Here is a 25,126-nt window from a genome sequence, read left to right on the forward strand (position 1 = left end):
CAGAGACTGTGCATGACTTGTTTTCTATGATCATGTGACTCGGGAGAGATTTCCTACTATAGGTTAACTGAATTGCTATATGATGATGTCATCCATGACTGTCATTATCCTCGAGCCCTCTACAAAGCCGGTCATCCGGTAAAACGTTGGGGAGGGTAGTGGGTATTGAAATCATTGGGACTCAGCGGAATGTCCTTGCAGAATTCTTCTGCGGAATTCCGCACAGAAATTCTGCTGTGTGAACATGGCTTACAGTAGTTGATTCTTTTCTCTCAGATCGGCCTATTAGGCTATGTTCACACTACGGAATGTCAGCACGGAAAATCTCAGTGTGGACATTCCGGAGACTGCGGTTTCCTCACTACACCGGTATAACATGTAAGCGCTTGGACTGCATAGGAATGCACTTTCTCATAGAGTCTCAAGTCTCAAGACTGCAATGCATTCTGTGCGAAGTCCCCAGAAAGAACGAATAGTTTAATTCTTTTTGCTGACACAGAAATCTGAATTTCCATGCCAGAAAGATCTGGCACAGAAATTCTGCCGTGTGCACAGTGCAGCAGAATCCCGTTGCATCAACAGGACTCTGCTGCAGTAGAATCTCCCTAAGGTGTGCCTTAATGTTCTCCCCCATCACAGCTAATATTTTGCTATTTTCAGGCTGACTAGTAAATTGTTTTATCTTTTCATCTTCTCAGTAAAGTGGTGACACCAACATCCAGCATTGAAATTATTTTTCAATTTTGTACAACTACTGCACTCTGCATTTTTTTTTTTCTATAAACATTTTTGGAATTGTTACTCTAGTCAGCTATGAGACCTTATATAGACAGGATTGTGTCTTTCCAAATCATGTCCAGTCCTCTAAACTTGTTAACCCTATTACGGCTAAATGGGAGGCCCTCACAGCTGATTTTCAAGTGACATAGTAAACTGTTTGAATGCTTGTCCAAGCTAAATTTTTGTTTTTTTCTTTTAGAAACATTTGCACAAAATTCTATAATTCTGTTTTCACATTTTCCTTATGGGGTGCAGATTGATGGTGGGAAAGTTGATTTTTATTTTAGCTCAAGGCAATAACATAACAAAATGTAAAAAAAAAAAAGTGAACTGGTCTGAAGTCTTTACGAACCTATTGTATAGGTCTGGAAAATGTTCCTTCCTATATCTCCATTAGAAAGCTGAGATGTATGGCAATCTAAAGGCATAAACACCTTTTATTGTATTTATTTATTGTCTATGCATTGCCTCTCACATTATATTTGCTGGGCTGGGTGCTATAACAATCTGGCCTGGTTGATTTTACAGTGTACAGTTGTGAATGGTGATGCACTGTACACTGGGCCAGCTTAAAGGTCACAATACTTGCCTTGCCCTGGTGCTGTGGTCAATGCAACACATTACCACTCAGCCAATCACGTGAGTTTGACGGGATATCGCTACAGCCAGTGATTGGCTGATCGGCAACATGTCATGCTGACCCCAGCACCAGGACGTGAAGTTCAACAGAGATCTTGTACTGGGTTCGGCACAAGACATTGCTGCTTAGACAACCATAGTGATAGGCTGGGCAGCAATGTCAGGTATTGACCCACAGCAGAATGATGTGCAGCATGGCGGACACTGGGAGCTGCAATAACAGAGGCTATGGTAGCGGTAAGTACCTTTTGCCGGACGACCCCTTTAACAGAAAATAGGTTACATTGTAACTTCCAGAATGCTCTACAACCAGCCTGATAACATGGAGTTTTCTACAGGTGGTCTATAAAACAACAATGCCTTATGATCCTGAAGGAATATTAGGAACTATCAACTCGGTGGTGATGGCATTCCTTGGACTTCAGGTAATTATAAATAATTTTCCTATGTAATTTTACTATAATGACCCAGTGTTTTATAAGCCTATATTATCTGCTGTGCTTTACATGTGCAACTCAGCATTAAAGGAGGTGCAATGGATGCCCCCTTTACCTATATGAGAGCCCTATTCTGACTCCATACCAAGAAAGCTTTAAAGTGTACCTGTCGTTAACAAAAACTTTCAAAATAATGTAGATAATACTATATGTACAATGGGGCAAAAAAGTCTTTAGTCAGCCACCAATTGTGAAAGTTATCCCACTTAAAAAGATGAGAGTCCTGTAATTTTCATCATAGGTATACCTCAACTATGAGAGACATAATGAGGGAAAAAATCCATTAGATCACATTGTCTGATTTTTAAAGAATTTATTTGCAAATTATGATGGAAAATTTAGTATTTGGTCACCTACAAACAAGCAAGATTTCTGGTTCCCACAGACCTGTAACTTCCTCTTTAAGAGTCTTCTCTGTCCTCCACTCGTTACCTGTATTAATGGCACCTGTTTGAACTTATCAGTATAAAAGACACCTGTCCACAACCTCAAACAGTCACACTCCAAACTCCACTATGGCCAAGACCAAAGAGCTGTCCAAGGACACCAGAAACAAAATTGTAGATCTGCACCAGGCTGGGAAGACGTAATCTGCAACATGCAAGCAGCTTGGTGTGAAGAAATCAACTGTGTGAGCAATTACTAGGAAATGGAAGACTTAAAAGACCACTGATAATCTCCCTCAATCTGGGTCTCCACGCAAGATCTCACCCCCATGGTGTCAAAATGATCACAAGAACGATGAGCAAAAATCCCAGAGACCTGCAGAGAGCTGGGACCAAATTAACAAAGGCTACCATCAGTAACACACTACGCCGCCAGGACCTCAAATCATGCAGTTCCAGACGTGTCCCCCTGCTTAAAGAGTTCTTCCAGGCCAAAACTTTTTTTTTTATATATCAACTGGCTCTGGAAAGTTAAACAGATTTGTAAATTACTTCTATTAAAAAATCTTAATCCTTCCAATAGTAAAAACAAAAGGAAAAATAGCCAGCACAACAACCTAATACACAGGTGCCCGCTGCTGTGGCAAATACAAAATGTACAAAAAAGAAAGTTGCAACAGCACTCTTGGTCAAAAAATGGAGGCTCTTAGCGCACTTTTTGATCAAAATGTGTCCCCCCATCCACCATGTGGAGGTGGCCTCATATCAGATGGGACCCTAACATGATAACTCACCTCTGCTGTGCATATAGCCTCTGACTGTGTGACATGTTGGATCAGCCATTGACTAAACCACATCCAGTCTGAGAGGGGTGGGGTGCACAGCTAAAGAGGGTGCCACACCCCCCAACTTACAAAGTAAAAACAAAAGGAAAAATAGCCAGCACAGCAACCTAATACACAGGTGCCCGCTGCTGTGGCAAATACAAAATTTACAAAAGTGCTGTTGCAACTTTCTTTTTTGTACATTTTGTATTTGCCACAGCAGCGGGCACCTGTGTATTAGGTTGATGTGCTGGCTATTTTTCCTTTTGTTTTTACTTCGTAAGTTGGGGGGGGGGGGGGGTGGCACCCTCTTTAGCCGTGCACCCCACCCCTCTCAGACTGGAGGTGGTTTAGTCAATGGCTGATCCAACATGTCACACAGTCGGAGGCTATATGCACAGCAGAGGTGAGTTATCATGTTAGGGTCCCATCCGATATGAGGCCACCTCCGCGTGGTGGATGGGGACACACATTTTGATCAAAAAGTACGCTAAGAGCCTCCATTTTTTTGACCAAGAGTGCTGTTGCAACTTTCTTTTTTTGTACATTTAATCCTTCCAATAGTTATTAGCTTCTGAAGTTGAGTTGTTGATTTCTGTCTAACTGCTCTCTGATTACTCACGTCCCGGGAGCTGTGCAGTTCCTATGGGGATATTCTCCCATCATGCACAGCTCCCGGGACGTGACATCATCATTGAGCAGTTAGACAGAAAACTTCAGAAGCTAATAACTATTGGAAGAATTATGATTTTTTTAATAGAAGTAATTTACAAATCTTTTTAACTTTCCAGAGCCAGTTGATATATATAAAAAAAGGTTTTGCCTGGAATACCCCTTTAAGCCAGTACATGTCTGGGCCCATCTGAGGTTTGTTAATGGATGACCCGGAAGAGTATTGGGAGAATGTCATATGGTCAAATGAAACCAAAGTAGAACTTTTTTTGGTAAAGATTCAACTCTATATGTTTGGAGGAGAAAGAATGCTGAGTTGCATCCAAAGAACACCATACCTACTATGAAACATGGGGGTTGAAACATCATGCTTTGGGGCTGTTTTTCTGCTAAGGGACCAGGACAACTGATCCGTGTAAAGGAAAAAGTGAATGGGGCCATGTATCGTGAAATTTTTAGTGAAAACCTCCTTCCATCAGCAAGGGCATTGAAGATGAAACGTGGCTGGGTCTTTCAGCATGACAATGATCCCAAACACACTGCCCTGGCAACAAAGGAGTGGCTTCGTAAGAAGCATTTCAAGGTTCTGGAGTGGCCTAGCCAGCCTCCATATCTCAACCCCATAGGAAACCTTTGGATGGAGTTGAAAGTCGGTGTTGCCCAGCAACAGCCCCAAAACATCACTGTTCTAGAGGAGATCTGCATGGAGGAATGGGCCAAAATACCAGTATTTGCAAATAAATTATTTAAAAATCAGACAAATCAGACAATGTGATTTTATGGAAAAAAAATTCTCATTCTGTGTCTCATAGTTGAGGTATACCTATGATGGAAATTACAGGCCTCTCTCATCTTTTTAAGTGGGAGAACTTGCACAATTGGTGGTTGACTAAATACTTTTTTGCCCCACTGTATACATTAATGAAAAAAATGTGGATATTTTTGGGTGAAAAATATGCTGTCCCTGCAGCTATTCCCTGTGTGGGGACATGTAGGGCTCTGTGCAGGCTCCTGGCTTGTCAATCATCCTGCTGTATGAGCCGGTAGTGTGTCACAGAGCGTCTCACTGCACAGGGCCCTGCTTGTCCTCGGTGCACAGGGCCCTGCTTGTCCTCGGTGCACAGGGCCCTGCTTGTCCTCGGTGCACAGGGCCCTGCTTGTCCTCGGTGCACAGGGCCCTGCTTGTCCTCGGTGCACAGGGCCCTGCTTGTCCTCGGTGCACAGGGCCCTGCTTGTCCTCGGTGCACAGGGCCCTGCTTGTCCTCGGTGCACAGGGCCCTGCTTGTCCTCGGTGCACAGGGCCCTGCTTGTCCTCGGTGCACAGGGCCCTGCTTGTCCTCGGTGCACAGGGCCCTGCTTGTCCTCGGTGCACAGGGCCCTGCTTGTCCTCGGTGCACAGGGCCCTGCTTGTCCTCGGTGCACAGGGCCCTGCTTGTCCTCGGTGCACAGGGCCCTGCTTGTCCTCGGTGCACAGGGCCCTGCTTGTCCTCGGTGCACAGGGCCCTGCTTGTCCTCGGTGCACAGGGCCCTGCTTGTCCTCGGTGCACAGGGCCCTGCTTGTCCTCGGTGCACAGGGCCCTGCTTGTCCTCGGTGCACAGGGCCCTGCTTGTCCTCGGTGCACAGGGCCCTGCTTGTCCTCGGTGCACAGGGCCCTGCTTGTCCTCGGTGCACAGGGCCCTGCTTGTCCTCGGTGCACAGGGCCCTGCTTGTCCTCGGTGCACAGGGCCCTGCTTGTCCTCGGTGCACAGGGCCCTGCTTGTCCTCGGTGCACAGGGCCCTGCTTGTCCTCGGTGCACAGGGCCCTGCTTGTCCTCGGTGCACAGGGCCCTGCTTGTCCTCGGTGCACAGGGCCCTGCTTGTCCTCGGTGCACAGGGCCCTGCTTGTCCTCGGTGCACAGGGCCCTGCTTGTCCTCGGTGCACAGGGCCCTGCTTGTCCTCGGTGCACAGGGCCCTGCTGGTCCTCGGTGCACAGGGCCCTGCTGGTCCTCGGTGCACAGGGCCCTGCTGGTCCTCGGTGCACAGGGCCCTGCTGGTCCTCGGTGCACAGGGCCCTGCTGGTCCTCGGTGCACAGGGCCCTGCTGGTCCTCGGTGCACAGGGCCCTGCTTGTCCTCGGTGCACAGGGCCCTGCTTGTCCTCTGTGCACAGGGCCCTGCTTGTCCTCTGTGCAAAGGGCCCTGCTGGTCCTCAGTGCCCACACATCCTGTATTTGGACTCCCTCAAAGAAACAATCAGACAATAGCTGTAGGGACAAAATGCTACACATTCTTTAACCAATGTATATTACAAATATACATATAATGGTATTATCTTCATTATATAAACATTTTTTGTTAATGACAGGTGCACTTTAATATGGCCATGTGCAGAGAGCCTAAAGCTGATAAAAAGTAAGCTAGAGCTACACAGTGAGCTTGGCCATCCATTATCAAGTTTCACACAAGACATGTTAGTTACTATATTTAGAGTTGTGATTTCAATGTTTAACCCCTTAACGACGCAGGACATAAATGTACGTCCTGGTGAGGTGGTACTAAGCGCACCAGGACGTACATTTACGTCCTATACATAACCGCGAGCAGGTCCGCCATTAACCCCTCAGATACCGTGATCAATACAGATCACGGCATCTGCAGAAGTGCGGCACTTAATGTGGGCGATCTGATCGTCCGCAGCGATACGATCTATAATGGCAGACAGAGGTCCCTTCACCTGCCTCCGTCCGTCTCGCGGCGTCTTCTGCTCTGGTCTGAGATCGAGCAGAGCAGAAGATAGCCGATAACACTGATCAGTGCTATGCCCTATGGGGACTATTAAAGTGTAAAAATAAAAGTTAAAAAATGTGAAAAATCCCCTCCCCCAATTAAAATGTAAATTGTCTGTTTTTCCCCCCATTTTACCCCCAAAAAGTGTAAAAAAAATAAATAAAATAAAAAAATACTAAACATATTTGGTATTGCCACGTACATAAGTATCCGAACTATTAAAATATAATGTTAGTTATCCCATATGGTCAACAGCGTGAATGTATAAAAAAAAGCAGCAATTTTGGACTTTTTTTTTTATTTTATTCCCCAAAAAATGTATAAAAAATGTATTCAAAGTTTTATATATGCAAATGTGGTATAAAGATTTTTTTTTAAGATAATGGCGCAAAAAATGAGCCCTCATACCGCCGCTTATACGTAAAAATGAAAAAGTTATAGGTCCGCAAAATAGAGGGATTTTAAACGCACTAATTTGGTTAAAAATTAGCGATTTTAATTTTTTACATTTTTTTTTTTTTTAAGCGGTATAATAATAGAAAATTATGTAATCATGGGTAGCATTTTAATCGTATTGGCCCACAGAATAAAGAAAACAGGTCTATTTTACCGTAAAGTGTACAGCATGAAAACAAAACCTTCCAAAATTAGCAAAATTGCGATTTTCTTATCAATTTCCCCACACAAATAGTATTTTTTTTGGTTGCGCCATACATTTTATGATATAATGAGTGATGTCATTACAAAGGACAACTGGTCGTGCAAAAACCAAGCCATCATACTAGTCTGTGGAAGAAAATATAAAAGAGTTATGATTTTTAGAAGGCGAGGAGGAAAAAACAAAAACGTAAAAAGTCCTTAAGGGGTTAAAGAAAAAGACAGGTTGCGGTCACATAGGGCTTACTTTATGATCATTGCTAGCAAAGTCACAGGCGTGTTGCCATCTGTGATCAGGTTAGAATTTTTGCTACAGTTGTTTATGGTTGAAATGCAGCCACACAAACAATCAGATGCAGTGGTACAATTGCACAACCTAACCCTAAGGCTATGTTCACACATCAGAATTTCTGCATGGAATTCTGCATGAATTCATAGCTAATACACTTTAATGGGATTCCGCTGTCCCGTTCACACAGCAGAATTTCCGCTGCAGGAACTTCATTAAAGTGAATTAGCTATAAATTCATGCAGAATATCTGCCATGTGAACATAACCTTAGAATGATGGACTGAGGTAAAATGTTTTTTAATCTATATCTACACTATATTTATTTCCATTATGTTACAGGCTGGTAAAATTATTGTCTTGTACAAGAATCAACACAAGCAGGTGCTGGTGCGGTTCTTCACTTGGAGCGTATTCATGGTATGGAATGATTTCTTTTATGGATTTTTGTTTCAGATTTAAATCTTAGCAAGCACGAAGCGGAGGCCAGCAATCACAGTAAAAAGTCTTCAATTTATTGGGAACTTTAAAATCTGTTCTGTTGAGGTGTCCTTGGACACGAAACGCGTCAATTCTACCTTCTCTTTGCAAGTTTTTTTTATTTGTTCTGATGATCAGCTGTGATTTTAAAGTTTCCCAATAAATTGAAGACTTTTTACTGTGATTGCTGGCCTCCCCTTCATGTTTGCTATATTGGTTTGGAGACCAGGCCGTGCTGATTAGAGGTGGGGAGCGGATCTTCATTCTTCCTTTAAATTCTTAGAATCTTTTTAAATTCTTAGTATCAATTCCTGACTAAAACCCACACCTTGGATCAGTTTCAAAATCTACAGCATGTCAATTTTTGTTGCACATTTCCTTAATGAAATAAATGGGGAAGGAAAAATCCAGATCAGATCTAATCTACACTAAATCTGTAACAAAATCTGTGCAGGTTTAGTATAGATTTTTTCTGCATGTAATCCCTCTTATGCATTTACCCTTAGGACGGGTTCACACAGTCAAAAAATCAGCTCCTTATTTTGTTAGCGTGATGAATTGCCCATCTTTATGTAGAGGTATCCTTCACAGATACACAATTGTGACCAACATTATTGGGATCCTTATTTTAGTATACAAAAAGCCATTAAGAAATATGCTATGTACAAATGACGTATCCTTTAAAATATTACATAGCATGTCCAAATATCTTTAAATAGTGTATGAAAGAAAGTAGTACGCACTCACCGCTAGGCTTCGGTCGTTAGTCCATGGAGTCCGGGGACATTGGTGAAGTTGGCGTCTTCTAGGAGCGCTCGGAGGCTACACCGGTAGTTTCGCGGGATTAACCCACTTCATCCGGCCTCATAGAGGCCGGATGAAGTGGGTTAATCCTGCAAAACTACCTGTGTAGCCTCCGAGCGCTCCTAGAAGACGTCCACTTCACCCATGTCCCCGGACTCCACGGACTAACGACCGAAGCCTAGCGCTGAGTGCGTACTACTTTCTTTCATACACTATTTATGATACTGCAACTTTCTTAATATGCACCCCACAGGTGGTCGCTTTATCAGGACACTCGAACCGCCATATGTAGAGGTATAGCCGACCTGCATATCCTAGCTCTATTAGAAGCGTTATATTGTATCAACCCCATGAGTGCCCCCATTCGTTCTTCTGTTAACACTGCAAATATGTTTAAAGTTCACCTGTCATTTCTCAAAAAGAAATAAAGAATAAACATAGTATATGTCCTGGACAGAATCAAAGAAGTAGTAAAGTCTAAAAAAAAAAAAAAAAAAAAAAAAAAAAATACATATCCTCTATCCGCAGGATTGGGGATAACTGTCAGATCGCAAAGGTTCCTACTGCTGGGACCCCTGCAATCTCCTGCCCTGCGCCCAGGCCCTCTGAATGAATGAAGTGTTTCAATCACAGCAAGAAGCTGTGGCCAACACTCCTCCTCCATGTATCTCTATGGGAGAGCCGAAGATACATGAACGCTGTATCTCTTGTTCTCCCATGGAGAGAGATACATGGAGGAGGCGTGTTGGCCACAGCTTCTTGCTGTGATTGAAACACTTCATTCATTCAGAGGGCCTGGGCGCAGGGCAGGAGATTGCAGGGGTCCCAGCAGTAGGAACCTTTGCGATCTGACAGTTATCACCTATCTTGCGGATAGGGGGTACATTTTCTTTTACTGGATAACTTCTATTAAAGGCATTACTCTTAACCCTTGATTGCCTTAATATATTAAATATTTTTTGTAGCTGGGTTCCTTCTTCCAATAGCAAACTTCAGCTCTCTCCAATGTGTTTCAATTGAATTGTCAGCCTCAAACTGTTCAGCAATCCTATGTACCCACACAATATTTTTGACAGTTTTTTTTTTTTTTTTTTTTTGAGCCATAAATCCCTTAAAAATCCCAAAGCAAAAAAAAAATCTGTGTGGGAAAATGGTCTAAAATCAGTGCTTAAAGGGGTGCTCCGCTGCTGGACATCTTATCCCCTAGCCAAAGGATAGTGGATAAGATGTCTGATCTCTGGACAGCACCCTGGTACTGAAAGAGGGAAACTGCTGTATATAGCTAATGAATGATATGTAGACAAATACATAGGTTGGTGAGAGGGAAAGGATGGACTATGGGCTTAGTGCCCAAAGAGCCCTGTCTTGTTTAGTGTATGGGTTGAATCTATCACTCTAGATGTCTTGCTCAGCCTGAAGTTCTTTGAATGTTGTATTTGGTTTCTTTGCCACATTTCGGACTAACTTCCATAGGGTTCTCATCATTTTTCCCCTTTCTACCAAGGAAGGTTTCCTGTTCCATTAGTAATAATGAACTTCTTGATAACACTTCAATGACCTTGGCATCCTGACTGCAACAGTTAGGGGATAGTCTTGTGCCTGGTGATCATAATAGCATTTATGGTTTGCTCAGACCTCTTGCCTTTGCCATTATGGGCAAGTAACGAAATAAAACTGGCCTCAAACAACCATTCACAGGCTAATCTGAATCATGTGACCACAGACAAGGTGCGGACAGATGAGGCGTATGTATGATTAGCTGCAGGTTTTTAACTTTGTAACCTTTTTATATACAGTTCTCCAAAATTTCTCCAAAAGGCCAGCTCTTTATCCAGACTAGATCCTGTGACCGATTATCCAGGTCCACCTTATATTATATATACTGCCCATTTTTCTTTTGAGAAGTGCAGTAATGTTGACCACACCTGTACATGAGGGAATCTCTCGACATATACGTTGGACACACTTAACATCTGCATGAAAATAATCTTAACTATACTGTAATATCACCGGTGTGTGCATCTAAATCAGGACAGACCCCACTGGTACACAATAATGAAGGTTTCTATTGGTAGCAGTGGAGATTAAAGTGTTTTTAGGAATAACATTTATTTGCTGGAACCAGAGCATCTCTTAGGTTTCCCGATGCCCAAAAAATATTACCGGAAGGCTAGGACCAGCAATAAACAGGTACATTACCTGCCATTATTCCAGCACTCTTGTGTCCCCTACCTACCTTCAAGTGTTCTATTACCTGTCCCAATATGCTGTGCATATGATGCTGCAGCCAAACACTAACTTCAGCCATGTCTTACTTACACTTTTTTTTTTTTTTTATTGCTTCAGGTACTTTTCATATTTAAAAAAAAAACTTTAAAGGGGTATTCTGGTGCCAGAATCAACTGGTGCCAGAAAGTTAAACAGATTTGTAAATAACTTTTATTAAAAAATCTTAATCCTTCCAGTACTTCTAAGCTGCTGAATACTACAGAGAAAATTATTTTCTTTTTGGAACACAGAGCTCTCTGCTGAATCACGAGCACAGTGCTCTCTGCTGACATATCTGTCCATTTTAAGAACTGTCCAGAGTAGGAGAAAATCCCCATAGCAAACATATGCTGCTCTGGACAGTTCCTAAAATGGACAGAGATGTCAGCAGAGAGCACTGTGTTCCAAAAAGAAAATTATTTCCTCTGTAGTATTCAGCAGCTAATAAGTACTGGAAGGATTAAGATTTTTTTTAATAGAAGTAATTTACAAATCTGTTTAACTTTCTGGCAGCATTTGATTAAGAAAATGTTTTTTTCCCCCGGAGTACCCCTTTAAAATATCATATGCACAAGGAAGAAGAAAAAAGACCTAAAGAGCAGAATGTACTGATGAGCAGTCATAATTTTTGGTGTAGTAATTGGGGCAGCATTAATAAATATGCAGACAATGGAAAAATAATCTAACCGTTTCATCTTTAACACTTCATGTATTTTTCTTTTTCTTGTTCTTAGGGTGTTATTTCTGCAATTTTGACTAAATGCTCAACAAATGAAGGTTTTATTCCAGTAAATAAAAACTTGTGGTAAGAAAGAAAAATGCTATCTGTTATAGCAACTATTCATATACATATTGTCATGTGTGACTTTTACCTTAGGACAAAACATTACGCATTTTAAGAATATCAGATATCAGATCCTGTTTCTGCACAGGGTACGTACAATTCCAGTGGTCAAGTAGAGCAAACAGTAAGATACAGTAATCTCCGTACTGCCAGGAAAGGGTATAATGCATAGTAAATGAACAGACAAAACATCTGTTTTTGTACCAAACAGAGTTATACAATATAAATGTAATTTATTGTACATATAAAAGAATAATAATCATACTGGTAAACCACAGGGCCCTTGTGGACAAAACCAGTGAAATGTTTTACCATAGAATATAGTAGTTAATAAAGATAATACAATGCTTCTATAATCACCTACTATGCAAAGTTGCAATATTATGCTATACATTTCACATAAAAAAAAAATATATACAGTGGTCCCTCAAGTTATACAGTATGAACTGGTTCCAGGACGACCATTGTATATTGAAACCATTGTATGTTGACACCATAACTCTATGGAAACCTGGTGATTGGTCCTGAAGCCACCAAAATGTCATCCGAAAATAGGAAAATGTGAGGATTAAACAAAAATAAGTAGATAACTAATACAGATAAAGCAAGTCCTAACATATAAAAGTAAGAAAGAGCTGCTGGAAGCTGTAATCACTGTCTATGTAGAGGACAGGAGCTTCTTCAGGTTCCTGTACAGTACATAGTGTCCTAAAAAAGTTAAATTAAGCCGCCCTCACCTGGTGTCCAAAGGAGCAGCTAACCCTGGTACAGGTTAAGAGTAGTACAGAACATTTAATACCTACCTGTACTGTAGGGGGCGCTACCAGACAGGAATTCAGTGCATACGCTTCAGTAATACAGATGTTTTGCCAGTGAATGTCCATTCTGATTGGTCAGATCTACCAGCCATTGACATGTTTCGCAGATCTGGACTGTTTGTATCATTGTATGTCGAGTCTGGTTTCAAGTTACAATGGTCCAGAAAAGACCATTGTATGTTGAAACTATTGTATGTTGAGGCCATTGTTATAGTGTGGGTGAACAGGAGACCGATGCAGGGTTTCTGACCTATATACGTACCTGCAGTTCGGGCCCAGTCCCTCTGAAGATCGGCTTCTTCCAGCGCTGAATTGCTCATAGAGGCGGGCCCACCGGCTGGATTTGAATATTCATTGGCAGAATAAACCTGACTTAGATGCAGAAGGCAGACGGAGGTAAAGTTGTTCTCAGTCAGTTCGGCTGCTCTGTAGCACTCACCCAAGATTTTTATTTTAAAAGCCACTATTTTAACAAATTTTGCATAAATCTATAGTATAAGTAAATACAAGTAACTTCTCTTATCAGAGAAAATGCCTCTTTCTCCTCCCCTCAAGTGCTCAGGTTACAACTAACCATAGGAAAGGGTGTAGCTGTAGAGAGACAGATGCAAAGAGACACATTGAGACTGCAGGAGTTTGTTATGTAGAGTTAGTAAATCTCACCCTAGTGCTTGAGTCACTACAGCTCTAGAATGTCGTCCATGCTGCTGCCACTTGTGAGAATGTGTAGATATAGGAGAGAATGAGTCTCTCTCTTTGGGGACCATTTATCATTGGTTGTTTTTTTTTTTTTTTCTTGTTTAATTTAGGCACAACATTTTGCGCAGTTGCTGTGAATGCATTTCTTAATCAGGTGTACTATTAGGGGCACCGTGGAACAATTTATGTAGTGGACACAAGGTTATTATGTGCCTTTTTGGTGAATTTTAGCAACTGTGCAAAAAACGCACCAAAAACCATGAGTAATATCAATATAACCTCACACCAACATTGATAAATGTCCTCCTTTGTGTGCACTGCATGGAAGCCACCATAGAGCTCCACCCTCTAGCTAACGGAACATTAGTATTAAAGCCTGCAGAAGAGAAAACTGGGAACAAAAAATGCCATAAATTTACTGTATAATGGAAAGAAATAGTTCTACACACGCTTGACAACTTATCCAACTTACTATTAGTAAACAGATTAACAGATACAGGAAATAATTGTTTTATATCTTAGATCCTCTGAAGATTAAATGTAACCTCTATGAAAAGGTTACAATGTTGCTTTTCTCTTATAGGTCCATCTCCTATGTGACAACACTAAGTAGTTTTGCCTTCTTCCTGCTGATGCTGGTTTATTTTTTGGTAGATGTCAAAAGAGTTTGGATGGGTGGCCCATTCTTCTATCCAGGTAAGAAAATAATGTGGCAGTTGTTAAACCAATATAATCTTTATCCTTGCACCTTTTTAATTTTTTTTATTGTTTTAATGTTATATAGTATGAAGAATACCAGACATTATACATTTTTAATAATTTGTGACAATAGCAGATGTTAAAACAGTACATACCTCCAGTTGAGATTCATTCAAGGTTTATTATGTTGATACCATACCAGTGTGATGTTTTAGGCTAGACTGGCTTAATGTTTTCTAGGCAGAAACATTACAAAAAATGTTACTGTATAATAAACTTTGAATCTGAAAAAGACATGCTGTTGTAATGAGTTGAATGGGGTCTGAATCTGGGTAAAATATTTGCCCTATAGAACATCATGAAACAAGTCCAGTATAGTGTTGGTGGTATGGTTTTGTACAGTGGTCCCTCAAGTTACAATATTAATTGGTTCCAGGACGACTATTGTATGGTGAAACCATTGTGTGTTGAGACCATAACTCTATGGAAACAATTGTTCTGAAGCCCCAGAATGTCATCCAAAAATAGGTAAAAGTGAGGATTACAAAAAACTAAGTGGATAACTAATACAGATAAAGCAAGTCCTTACATAGAAACGAAAGAGCTGCTGGAAGCTGTAAATCCCTGTCTATGTAGAGGACAGGAGCTTCTTCAGGGTCCTATACAGTACACACAGTGTCCCAAAAAATGTAAAATGTAGCCACCCTCACCTGGAGCAGCTATCTCTGGCACAGGTTAATAGTACAGAACATGTAGTACCTCCCTGTACTGTAGGGGGGTGCTACCAGACATCAGCGAGTGCATGCACTTCAGTAATACAGGTGTTTTACCAGTGAATGCCCATTCTGATTGATCAGTTCTTCCAGCCATTGACATGTTTCACAGATCTGGACTGTCCGTAGCATTGTATGTGGACTATGGTTTCAAGTTACAATGGTCCAGAAAAGACCATTGTATGTTGAAAATATTGCATGTTGAGGCCATTGTAAGTTGAGGGATCACAGTATTTTACTCTTTAGATGTTAGTTATTCAGGTGGTGTCTTAATACAGATGCAGTATGTGCATCAAGCCTTAGTGCCAATTTCAGTTGCAAAATGTGTGATGCTGTGAGTTTGTGCTGTGACGCATTCCCCGCAGCAGACTACATTGACTTCAGTTGTGTCTGGTGTGGATTTTCCACTGCAGCTCAAGCTCGCAACTGGAAACCTGCCTGTTTGAACATATGAACATACTCTTTTAAAAATACAAATTAACTATAAAGTGTTGCTTGCACAGTGCAAAGTTTACACAACAACACAGTAAAATTTGATTTAACACCTTAAGGACCAAGGTACGCCCTTGGTCTTTGGTGCTTAAGTATCAAGGGCCTACCTGTACACCCTGGTCCCGTTACCAGTGTTTGAAGCGTGCTCATGACCTGAGCATGCTTCATACCCGATGGGTCCCGGTTGCTATGAGCAGCCAGGGCCCACGGCTAATGCGAGGCATTGGCGATGCCCAGCATTAACCCTTTAGACGCCACAATCAAAGTTGATCTTGGTGTTTAAAATGCGGGGTTAACGATCCCGGCAGCTCCGCAAAGCTGATCGGGACCATCTCGTTGAAATCACGGTGAAGTCCCGATCAGCTGAGTGGATGACAGGAGGGCCATTGCCTGCCTCCTCGCCATCCGATCGGTCCTCTGCTGCTCCAGGAAGCCTCAGCAGGCTGGAGCAGCAGAGCACCGATAACACGAGTGATGAGCCAAAGCTTAGCATTGAACAGTGTATGCAATCAAAAGACTGCATGGTATAGCCCCCTATGGGGACTGAAAAAAAATATATAGTGTAAAAAAAAAAAATATATATATATATAGTTAGTAAGTGAATTGACCCCTTCCTAATAAAAGTTTGAATCTCAACCTCCCCCCCCCTTTCCCATTTTTTGAACAAGATAATGTAATAATCATAAGTGGTACCGCCGCGTGCGTAACTATTTTAAAATATAAAGTTAGTTAAACTGCACGGTCGATGGCGTACACATACAAATAAATACCAAAGTCCAAAATTGCTAATTTTTGGTCACTTCATATATCTTTAAAGAGTAGCTATCACTAAATTAAATTTCCCTATTCCCCCTCCCCATCTGTCCCTGACACTAACTACATCTATCCCTGTCTGAATTTCTGCCCAAATTTCCATAAAAATACCTTTGGAAAAACGGCTGCAGGAGCTCAGAGTTGAGCTCTCTGGTGAGGGCAGGAAGTGGGCGGCCCCGGCAGGCGCCTGGACTGGGCTCTCTTCCGCCCGTCTCCTCTCTCTTTCCTGCAGCTTGCGTGCTGCAATGAATGAGGAGAGGGAGATGCAGGGGGCGGGGATATTAAAATTTTGTGCGCCGCGCGCACACGATCGCTGTACTCGCTCTCTGCCTGTATAGGAAACGGGCAGAAAGCGAGCACAGTGCTTGGGTGCGCACGAAATTTAAATATCCCCGCCCCCCTGCATCTTCCTCTCCTCATTCAAGTGAACCCGCGTTTCGGACCATGCTGCCCGGCCAGCGTTGGTCCGAACGTGCTGAACGTCACGGGGGGGAAATGTAATCCTGAGCCATATAGGGTGACACCTAGTGGCCAGGTTTACAAACGTAAAAAAAACCACATAAAACATGATTTTTTTTATAAACTATATTAGAAACATTTTTTTTTTTTTACATAATCTATTTAATTAAAAAAAGAATTTTTTTTTATGAGAGTACCCATTTAAATAATTAATAAAAAGCAATCAAAAAGTCCCATTAAAATTATGGTACCAATAAAAACTACAGATCATGGCGCAAAAAATTAGCCCTCACATTGCCCTGTAAGTGGAAAAATTAAGTTATAGGAGTCAGAAGATGACAATTTTAAACATACTAATTGTAGTGCATGTAGTTATATTTTAAAGTAGTAAAATAAAATCTAGATAAATTGGGCATCTTTGGGTCATTTTTGGCACTGTCCAGATATAAAGTTTTTATATGTTGTACATCTTGGCAAAACATTAACCTTTCTAATATACTTCATAAGAAAATTGTATTTCCTTTTTATAGAAATCATGGCTTATAAAATCATGGCTTTGTCCAAGCTGAAGCACAGGCATGGACAAAGTCCTCTGTGCTCTGTCCTGTCTGATATGACTCCTCTGTGCTCTCTCCTGTCTGATAGGACTCTCCTGTGCTCTCTCCTGTCTAATAGCACTCCTCTGTGATCTCTCCTATCTGATAGCACTCCTCTCTGCTCTCTCCTGTATTATAGTTCTCCTCTGTGATCTCTCCTGCCTGATAGCACTCCTCTGTGCTCTCTCCTGTCTGATAGTACTCCTCTGTGCTCTCTCCTGTCTGATAGCACTTCTCTGTGAACTCTCCTGTCTGATAGTACTCCTCTGTGCTCTCTCCTGTCTGATAGCACTCCTCTGTGCACTCTCCTGTCTGATAGTACTCCTCTGTGCACTCTCCTGTCTGATAGTACTCCTCTGTGCTCTCTCCTGTCTGATAGTACTCCTCTGTGCTCTCTCCTGTCTGATAGTACTCCTCTCTGCTCTCTCCTTTCTTAATGTGTAAAGCACTTTTTTTTATAGGCTTATGCATTATCTCCTACTTAGTGCATCCACTCTATAAATAAGCATACAAGATACATATTCAACAATGCATAAAAACCATATTCTTTCCCTCAGGAATGAACTCTATCCTTGTTTACGTTGGCCATGAAGTCTTTGAAAACTATTTCCCGTTCAAATGGAAGATGCAGGACAGTCAATCACACGCACAACACCTTACCCAGAATCTTGTAGCTACTTCTATTTGGGTGCTGATTTCATATATCCTGTACAGGAAGAGGATATTCTGGAAGATTTAACCTCCATTCCAAAGGCTATTCACAATCAGTAATGGATTGCAAATATCTTTTAATCTGGCGAACTGAACCGCACAGTGATGGTCTAACAGCTTTTAGATTTGTTTTTAACGTTTTCGGTCTCATTACATAAACCACAGTGGGCAGGAAGAAGGGAACGTTTTAGGTTTTTTCTGAAAGTTGTCATTGTGCCCTCAGCAGTTGAAATGTGTATAAATGATAATGTGTACAGACACTAAAGATGCTGTCTAATTCCCATGTCTTTCCCATACCACCTCTTTTATTCTCTTACCAGATATTTACCGCTCTCTACAGTCCAGATTTTACATCAGGTCTGCATAAGCTAAGATGTCTACTTTTCCAATAATGTAAAATGTTATTTTTATTCTATTTTAAAATATTCTATGAATGTTTATTAAATGTATTGCTTCTTAAAGAACTATGTGTGGCAACCGTAGAGTAAGATGCAGTAATATTTTATGTATATGTTTAGTTCTATATGACAACCAAGTTATGCTAGTGGAAAACACTTGGGATCCCGCTGAAATACCTGCCTGTCTGTTATATGTCCCAGCAAAAATGTCAAGCCATTTTCCCCTATTTACCTCTCCCGGTGTCCAGAGCGCAGCAAAACTCATTAGGAAGAGTCGGACATTAGGTAGACATGCTGTGTGCTGACTACCAGTGCTCTGTGACTTTTCTATTGTACCTGAGGGTGCAGAGATGTCATTCAGGAGCATAGAAATGTCTCACCCAGCTTTTCTGTGCTCCCTAGATGTCACACGCTGCTTTAAGTAGATATGCCAGTCAGATCCTATAATCATTACAGGGTCTGACTGTTGCACACAACTTTTCCAGGCTACTGAATGGCACATCTGCTTAGTACAGCAATCACATGGCCATTACAAGGAATATTATACGAGTTCTGAAGTGTGCCTATGCATAAAGTAATACAGCTATAAGCAGATATGCCATTCATGAGCATGGAAAATACATTCTCACCTAGCTTGCTATGCTCCTGAATGGCATAAAGCTGTATCATTTTAAACACATGCAAACTTCACAACTCTTATAATAGCCCCTGTAAGATACGGGCAGCCATGTTGATTGCAGTATTAAGCAGATGTGCCATTTAGGACTGTGGAAAATTTTTCCAGTAAGATGGTGCACCACCACATTATGGGTGTCAGGTCCGAGCATTCCTAGATGAACAGTTTCCTGGAAAGTGGATTGGTCGTCGTGGGCCAGTTGAATGGCCCCCAAGGTCTCCCGATCTGACCCCCTTTTATCTTTGGGGTCATCTGAAGGCAATTGTCTATGCTGTGAAGATACGAGATGTGCAGCACCTGAAACTACGGATACTGGAAGCCTGTGCTAGCATTTCTCCTGCGGTGTTGCTATCAGTGTGTGAAGAGTGGGAGAAGAGGGTTGCATTGACAATCCAACACAATGGGCAGCACATTGAACACATTTTATAAGTGGTCAGAAACTTGTAAATAACTCATGATATCAATCCAGCAATATGATGTATCAATTTTCTTTTATGGACACATACATTGAATAAAAACAATAAACAGAGTGCTAGATGCATTTCGGGAGTAACTTCTCCCTTTTTCAATTGCAAAAAAAAAGGCTTTCTGATGTGTTATACAACATTGCAGTTTTAAATACAGACATTTCTGGAGCCAAATGAAAGGGTCAGAGGTTACGGTGGATAACATACTTACAGAAGATGCAATGGTTTAAAAATAGCGCTTTTGCAGAAAGTTTAGGCATGAAAATATACACAATACATACATGTAAAACATTCTTCTAATTTGTTTCTATTTTAATAAAATTAACAAAATATGTTAAACTATTTCTGGTGATCGCTTGGAGATTCTTAGTGAGGCTTAGGTGTTTACATCCAAGCCTCGACTTCATCATTAATGTGCTATGTTATTTATTTTGGACTGCCCGCCGGTTCATTCATGTAAAAAGAGCGACCAATCACGGGATGACGTAGCTGATGTCATCTGGGATGGTAAGCGGACCAGTCTTCAATTTCTCTGGTCACGTGGTCTGCGGCCAATGGCAATTTCCCGGGGCTGAGTTTGAAAGAGGGAATTGGCCAATCCATGTGTATTCGCACGGTGTGTCTACTTTTGAAAGGCTCTCTTCAGCCAATCAGTGATGTGTTGATGCGCCAATCAGAGACCGTGGGCAAGGCTCCCAATGAGTGGTTGGAAGTTACGGTCACCTGGAAAATCCTCAAATATCCAATGATGGGGTTTCAGCTGTGTACTGACTGACTTATAGATTTTCATAGTAGCGCAGTGTGTGATATTTGAAATGAATTATAATTGCCAATCAGCTGCTTGCCTATGTCTGGAGGATTGGTTTATGGAACAAATATGTGGAGGGGGCTAATCAGATTTGAGCTGGCCGCTATGTAGCAGCCAATCAGAGGACCGCCTACTGAGATCACCAGCATGTTAGTGTAATTTTTTTTTATTTTTTACACAAACATGCTGGTGTTGCCCTATACTTTTAATTTTCACAAGAGGTAAAAGGAAAAAAAAAAAAGACCCCCCCCCCCCCAAAATTTGTAACACAATTTCTCCCGAGTACGGAAATACCCCACAAGTGGACGTAAAGTGCTATGTGGGTGCACAACAAGCCTCAGGAGTGAGTGCACTATGTACATTTGAGGCCTAAATTGGTGGTTTGCACATAAATGCAAAAAAATATATATATATATATATATAAAAATACACCAACATGTGACCCCATTATGGAAACTACAACCCTCACAGAACATAAGGGGTATAGTAAACCTTAACACCCCACAGGTGTTTGACAAATTTTTGTTAAAGTTGGACGTGAAAATTAAAAATTAGATTTTTTTTCACTAAAATGCTGATGTTCCCCCAAAGTTTTCATTTTCTCAAGAGGTAATAGGAAAAAAGCCCACCAAAATTTGTAACCCCATTTCTTCGGAGTAAGGAAATACCCCATATGTGGATGTAAAGTGCTCTGCGGACGCATTACAGGACTCAGAAGATAAGGAGCGCCATTGGAGTTTTGGAGAGGGAGTTTGGCTGGAATTGAACGGAATGTAACAAGGGGTGCAATGAGCATTTACACCCCACAGGTGTCTGACAGATTTTTGGAACAGTAGTCCGTGAAAATGAAAAAGAGAGATTACATACTGGGTAATCGGTTTTTCATTAGCTCATGACAGCACCCCTGGAGAGGACCTCCCACCGCAGGACAGGAAACCTGGGAACATAAAAAGGGACATGCCTCTCCACACCTCATAGAAAATTAATGGCCACACAAGAAAATAAAGTAAGGCCTGACGAAACGCCTAGGGGCGTGATACGGTCTTTGGCCTGACGTCTGAACTCCTCCCGGATCCATCTGCCGCCTCCCTGCATAGACCGATGCAGTCTTTGGATCACTAAATCCTGTCTACCTGCAAGTGGAATGGTGAGCGTACTTTATTTTCTTGTGTGGCTATAGATTGTATACAGTGTTTCGTTGGGCGAGTAGTGCCACCTGCCATTGCTTACACACCTGTGTTCTGTGATTTGATGCTTATCTCAGGATATATGGATTCACTACACGGTAGTGCCAACTACTTTCTTCTTTGAGATAATAACATAGAAAACATAGAGAATCAATTTTCTTTTTTTTTTTTGGGGGGGGGATGGGATGGGATAAATGAGGGGTGCTGTCATGAGCTAATGAAAAACAGATTACCCGGTAAGTAATCTATCTTTACCTAAATGCTCATGACAGCACCCCTGGAGACTATAATAGTAACCAATCAGGGCGGGACTACTGCTGGAAGGACCTTACGTCCACAAGGAAAGATCAGAAACAGGATTCAGCTGCAACCTATAATGTTTTAGAAAGGTATGTTTTGAGGACCATATAGCTGCTTCTGCAGATTTGATACAAAGAGGCTTCAGCCTTCTCTGCCCAGGAAGAAGCCACTGCTCTGGTAGAGTGAGCTGGAGAAAAGGAAGGTGGATCCCGATTCTTTGTAGTGTAGGCTAATGTAATTGATGCCCTGATCATCTACTAATAGATGGTTTAGAAGCAGTCTTGCCTTTATTAGGGCCAGAAAATTGGACTAAAATATTTTCTGTAGAATGAAAGTCCTTAGTAGGGTCCAGATACTTTAGGAGCCATCTTCTGACATCAAGGTAATGGAACTTGACTTCACCTTCATGTCTTGGCTCATCGCAAAAAGAGGGAAGAATAATCTCCTGAGATTTATGAAACTCTGAGACCACTTTCGGCAGAAAAGATGGTAAAGTTCTCATTACTACTCTGTCGTCTAATAACTTGGTATAAGGAGGAAAGGCAGAGAGCGCTTGTAATTCTCCTACCCTCCTAGCCGTGATTATTGCCTGGAGGAAGCACATCTTGAGGGTGAGCAACTTGATGGAGATAGAATCCAGAGATTCAAATGCTGGTCCTGATAAGGCATCTAACACCAAGTTCAAATCCCAAGGGAAAACAGAGGGTCTTGATAGAGGATTTAATCGTGTTGCTCCAGAAATAAAATATTTAACTAAGATGTTATCTGCTAACTTGCAGTTAAAAAAAAGTGCTGAGATTTGTACTTTAAGGGTACTATGACTGAGATTCTTATCCAGGCCTAACTGGAGAAAATGATGGATTAGAGGGATATTAGGTTCTCCCAATGGATCGACTGCAGGTCCCACTGTTTTAAAGAAGGCTCTCCATGTTCTTAGGTATATGGCGATAGTTACTCTGCTAAGGAAATCTGCCAACTTGTTGTCTTCCCCTCTCAGGTGAACCGCAGAGAGAGATGCTAGTCTGGCTGCTGCTAGGGAAAAAATCTGGGAGGAGAGATTTAGCAGGGAATCTGAAGTTGTTCCCCCCCTATTTGTTTAAATAAGCTAGTGGTGGTGTTGTCTGAATAGATCAGCATGTCCTTCCCTTGAATCTAAGGAATAAAGTAGTGATATTGCTTTGAACACTGCATAGAGCTCTTTGTAATTTGAGGTAGACTGATGCATCGAAGGAGACCATATGCCTAGAAGGAGACGCTGGCCACAGGAGGCACCCCAACCCCAAGGACTGCCATCTGTAGTTATACTCACTACTGACAAGGGAGACCAAGGTACCCCTTGTGATAGGTTGTTGGGGTTCATCCACCATGTCAGGGAGACCCTTGCTTTTGAGGAAAGGGAAAACTTGGTTTTGTGATGAGGGATTGCCATCCCATTTTTGAAGGATATCTGTCTGTAACATCCTGGATCTGTACTGAGCCCATTTCACTTCTACAATAGAAGTCATCAGACCTAGTACTGACATTTATGCACCTTCAGGGAAGTAGTGAGACCGGAAAATAACTTCTACTCTGGGGGAAAAGATCAGAACTCCAGAAGGAGACCCGATCTCAGGGTGGATAGAACCCAGGGGCTGGAAGAAATTTCTGGACAGGCACCCCCAACTGGGAGAAAGCCATCATTGCTTGGGATCTTTGGGATTAGTTTCTTTATTGGAATTGAAGAGGAAACCTCTGCCTTTGCTAGGAACCTTAAATTTCTTATTGTCTTGAAATTTCTGATTAGGCTTTCTGTTTTTTTTGTTTTTTTTTACCTCAAAAGGAATAAGAAGTATGACCCTGAGTGGGAAACCCTTTTTTCCTATCAGAAGCCTTCTCTAGTACTTTCTCTAAGACAGGACAAAAAAGGCGATCCCTATTACAAGGGGTGGAACATAGTTTGCCTTTTGAACCCACATCTCCCTTCCACTCTCTAAGTCATGTGGCTCTCCTGGAAGAGTTGGATAAAGCAGCTGCTCTGGCACCCAATCTTAAAGAATCTACCGAGGAGTCCACCAAAAAATCTACCGCTTGGAAATCACAGGTAAAGACTCCAAAATTTCTTCTCTAGGGGTCTGATTAACAAGATCGGTTTGTAATTGTGAAAGCCAGACTGTAAGGGAGCAAGCAACACATGTAGCAGCTACATTAGTTCTGATAGAAGCTGCGGCCGCCTCCCAGGTCTTTTATAAAAAAAAATGTAAAAAAAATTTTTTTTTGGGAGCTCTATCCCATGATTTAGTAACTGACTCCTCAAAGGGGTATTTCCTCTTAAAGGGGTACTCCCGTGGAAAACTTTTTTTTTTTTTTTTTTATAACTCAACTGGTGCCAGAAAGTTAAACAGATTTGTAAATTACTTCTATTAAAAAAATCTTAATCCTTCCAGTACTTTTTAGGGGCTGTATACTAAAGAGAAATACAAAAAAGAAATGCATTTCCTGTGATGTCCTGACCACAGTGCTCTCTGCTGACCTCTGCTGTCCATTTTAGGAACTGTGCAGACCATGTTTGCTATTGGGATTTTCTCCTGTTCTGGACAGTTCCTAAAATGGACAGCAGAGAGCACTGTGGTCAGGACATCACAGGAAATGCATTTCTTTTTTGTATTTCTCTTTAGTATACAGCCCCTAAAAAGTACTGGAAATATTAAGATTTTTTAATAGAAGTGATTTACAAATCTGTTTAACTTTCTGGCAACAGTTGATTTAATAAAAATAAAAAGGGTTTCCACAGGAGTACCCATTTAAATGTGGGATTTCTTAGGATCTAAGCCTTCATATAGCGCGTTCTCAACAGTAACTGTTTCTCTGCTTTCCTCAAGATTTGCAGTTAGGTGGATTTCTTTGAGGAACTGGTAAGTATCATCTGGAGAAAAAAGCTATTTGGATTTAAATTCTTCTTGCTCTTCACATCCGCCGGCGTTACTGCGCAAGCGACGCGCTGGACCCAGAGACGGGAGAGACGGTGGAAGCCATGTTACTCCACAGCCCTCACCTCCTTAACACCGCTGGAACCTGGCTTACGGCTGCTCTCCAGAGGAGACTTCTGCTGGTCAGGGATCCCCACTACCGGAGGACCTGCAGCCCCTTTGAGAGGTATGTCGGAGACAGCTCCCAGGCCTCCAGCTCCAGGAAATCTGAACTGAGGTGTGGCGAGGCATGTCCCTTTTTATGTTCCCAGGTTTCCTGTCCTGTGGTGGGAGATCCTCTCCAGGGGTGCTGTCATGAGCCCACTGTTCCAAAGATCTTTCAAATGCCAGTGGGGTGTAAATGCTCACTGCACCCCTTA

At 41.8% G+C, this 25,126-nt stretch overlaps 1 protein-coding gene across 2 annotated transcripts in view; it reads left to right on the forward strand.

Annotated features, from left to right (window-relative positions):
• Nucleotides 1–19,839, forward strand: part of HGSNAT (heparan-alpha-glucosaminide N-acetyltransferase) — a 55,918-nt gene extending 36,079 nt beyond the window's left edge. The window contains exons 14-18 of one of the 2 annotated variants that reach the window (XM_056569058.1): nucleotides 1,758–1,844; nucleotides 7,852–7,929; nucleotides 11,796–11,866; nucleotides 14,006–14,118; nucleotides 17,812–19,839. In XM_056569058.1, the coding sequence (XP_056425033.1) occupies nucleotides 1,758–1,844; nucleotides 7,852–7,929; nucleotides 11,796–11,866; nucleotides 14,006–14,118; nucleotides 17,812–17,993 (531 nt within the window). In that variant the 3' untranslated portion in view covers nucleotides 17,994–19,839. The other variant, XM_056569064.1, reaches the window with a different exon arrangement.
• The last annotated feature ends 5,287 nt before the right edge of the window (nucleotides 19,840–25,126 follow it).

The sequence above is a fragment of the Hyla sarda genome, chromosome 1, assembly GCF_029499605.1.
Source record: "Hyla sarda isolate aHylSar1 chromosome 1, aHylSar1.hap1, whole genome shotgun sequence".
NCBI classification, from domain to species: domain Eukaryota; kingdom Metazoa; phylum Chordata; class Amphibia; order Anura; family Hylidae; genus Hyla; species Hyla sarda.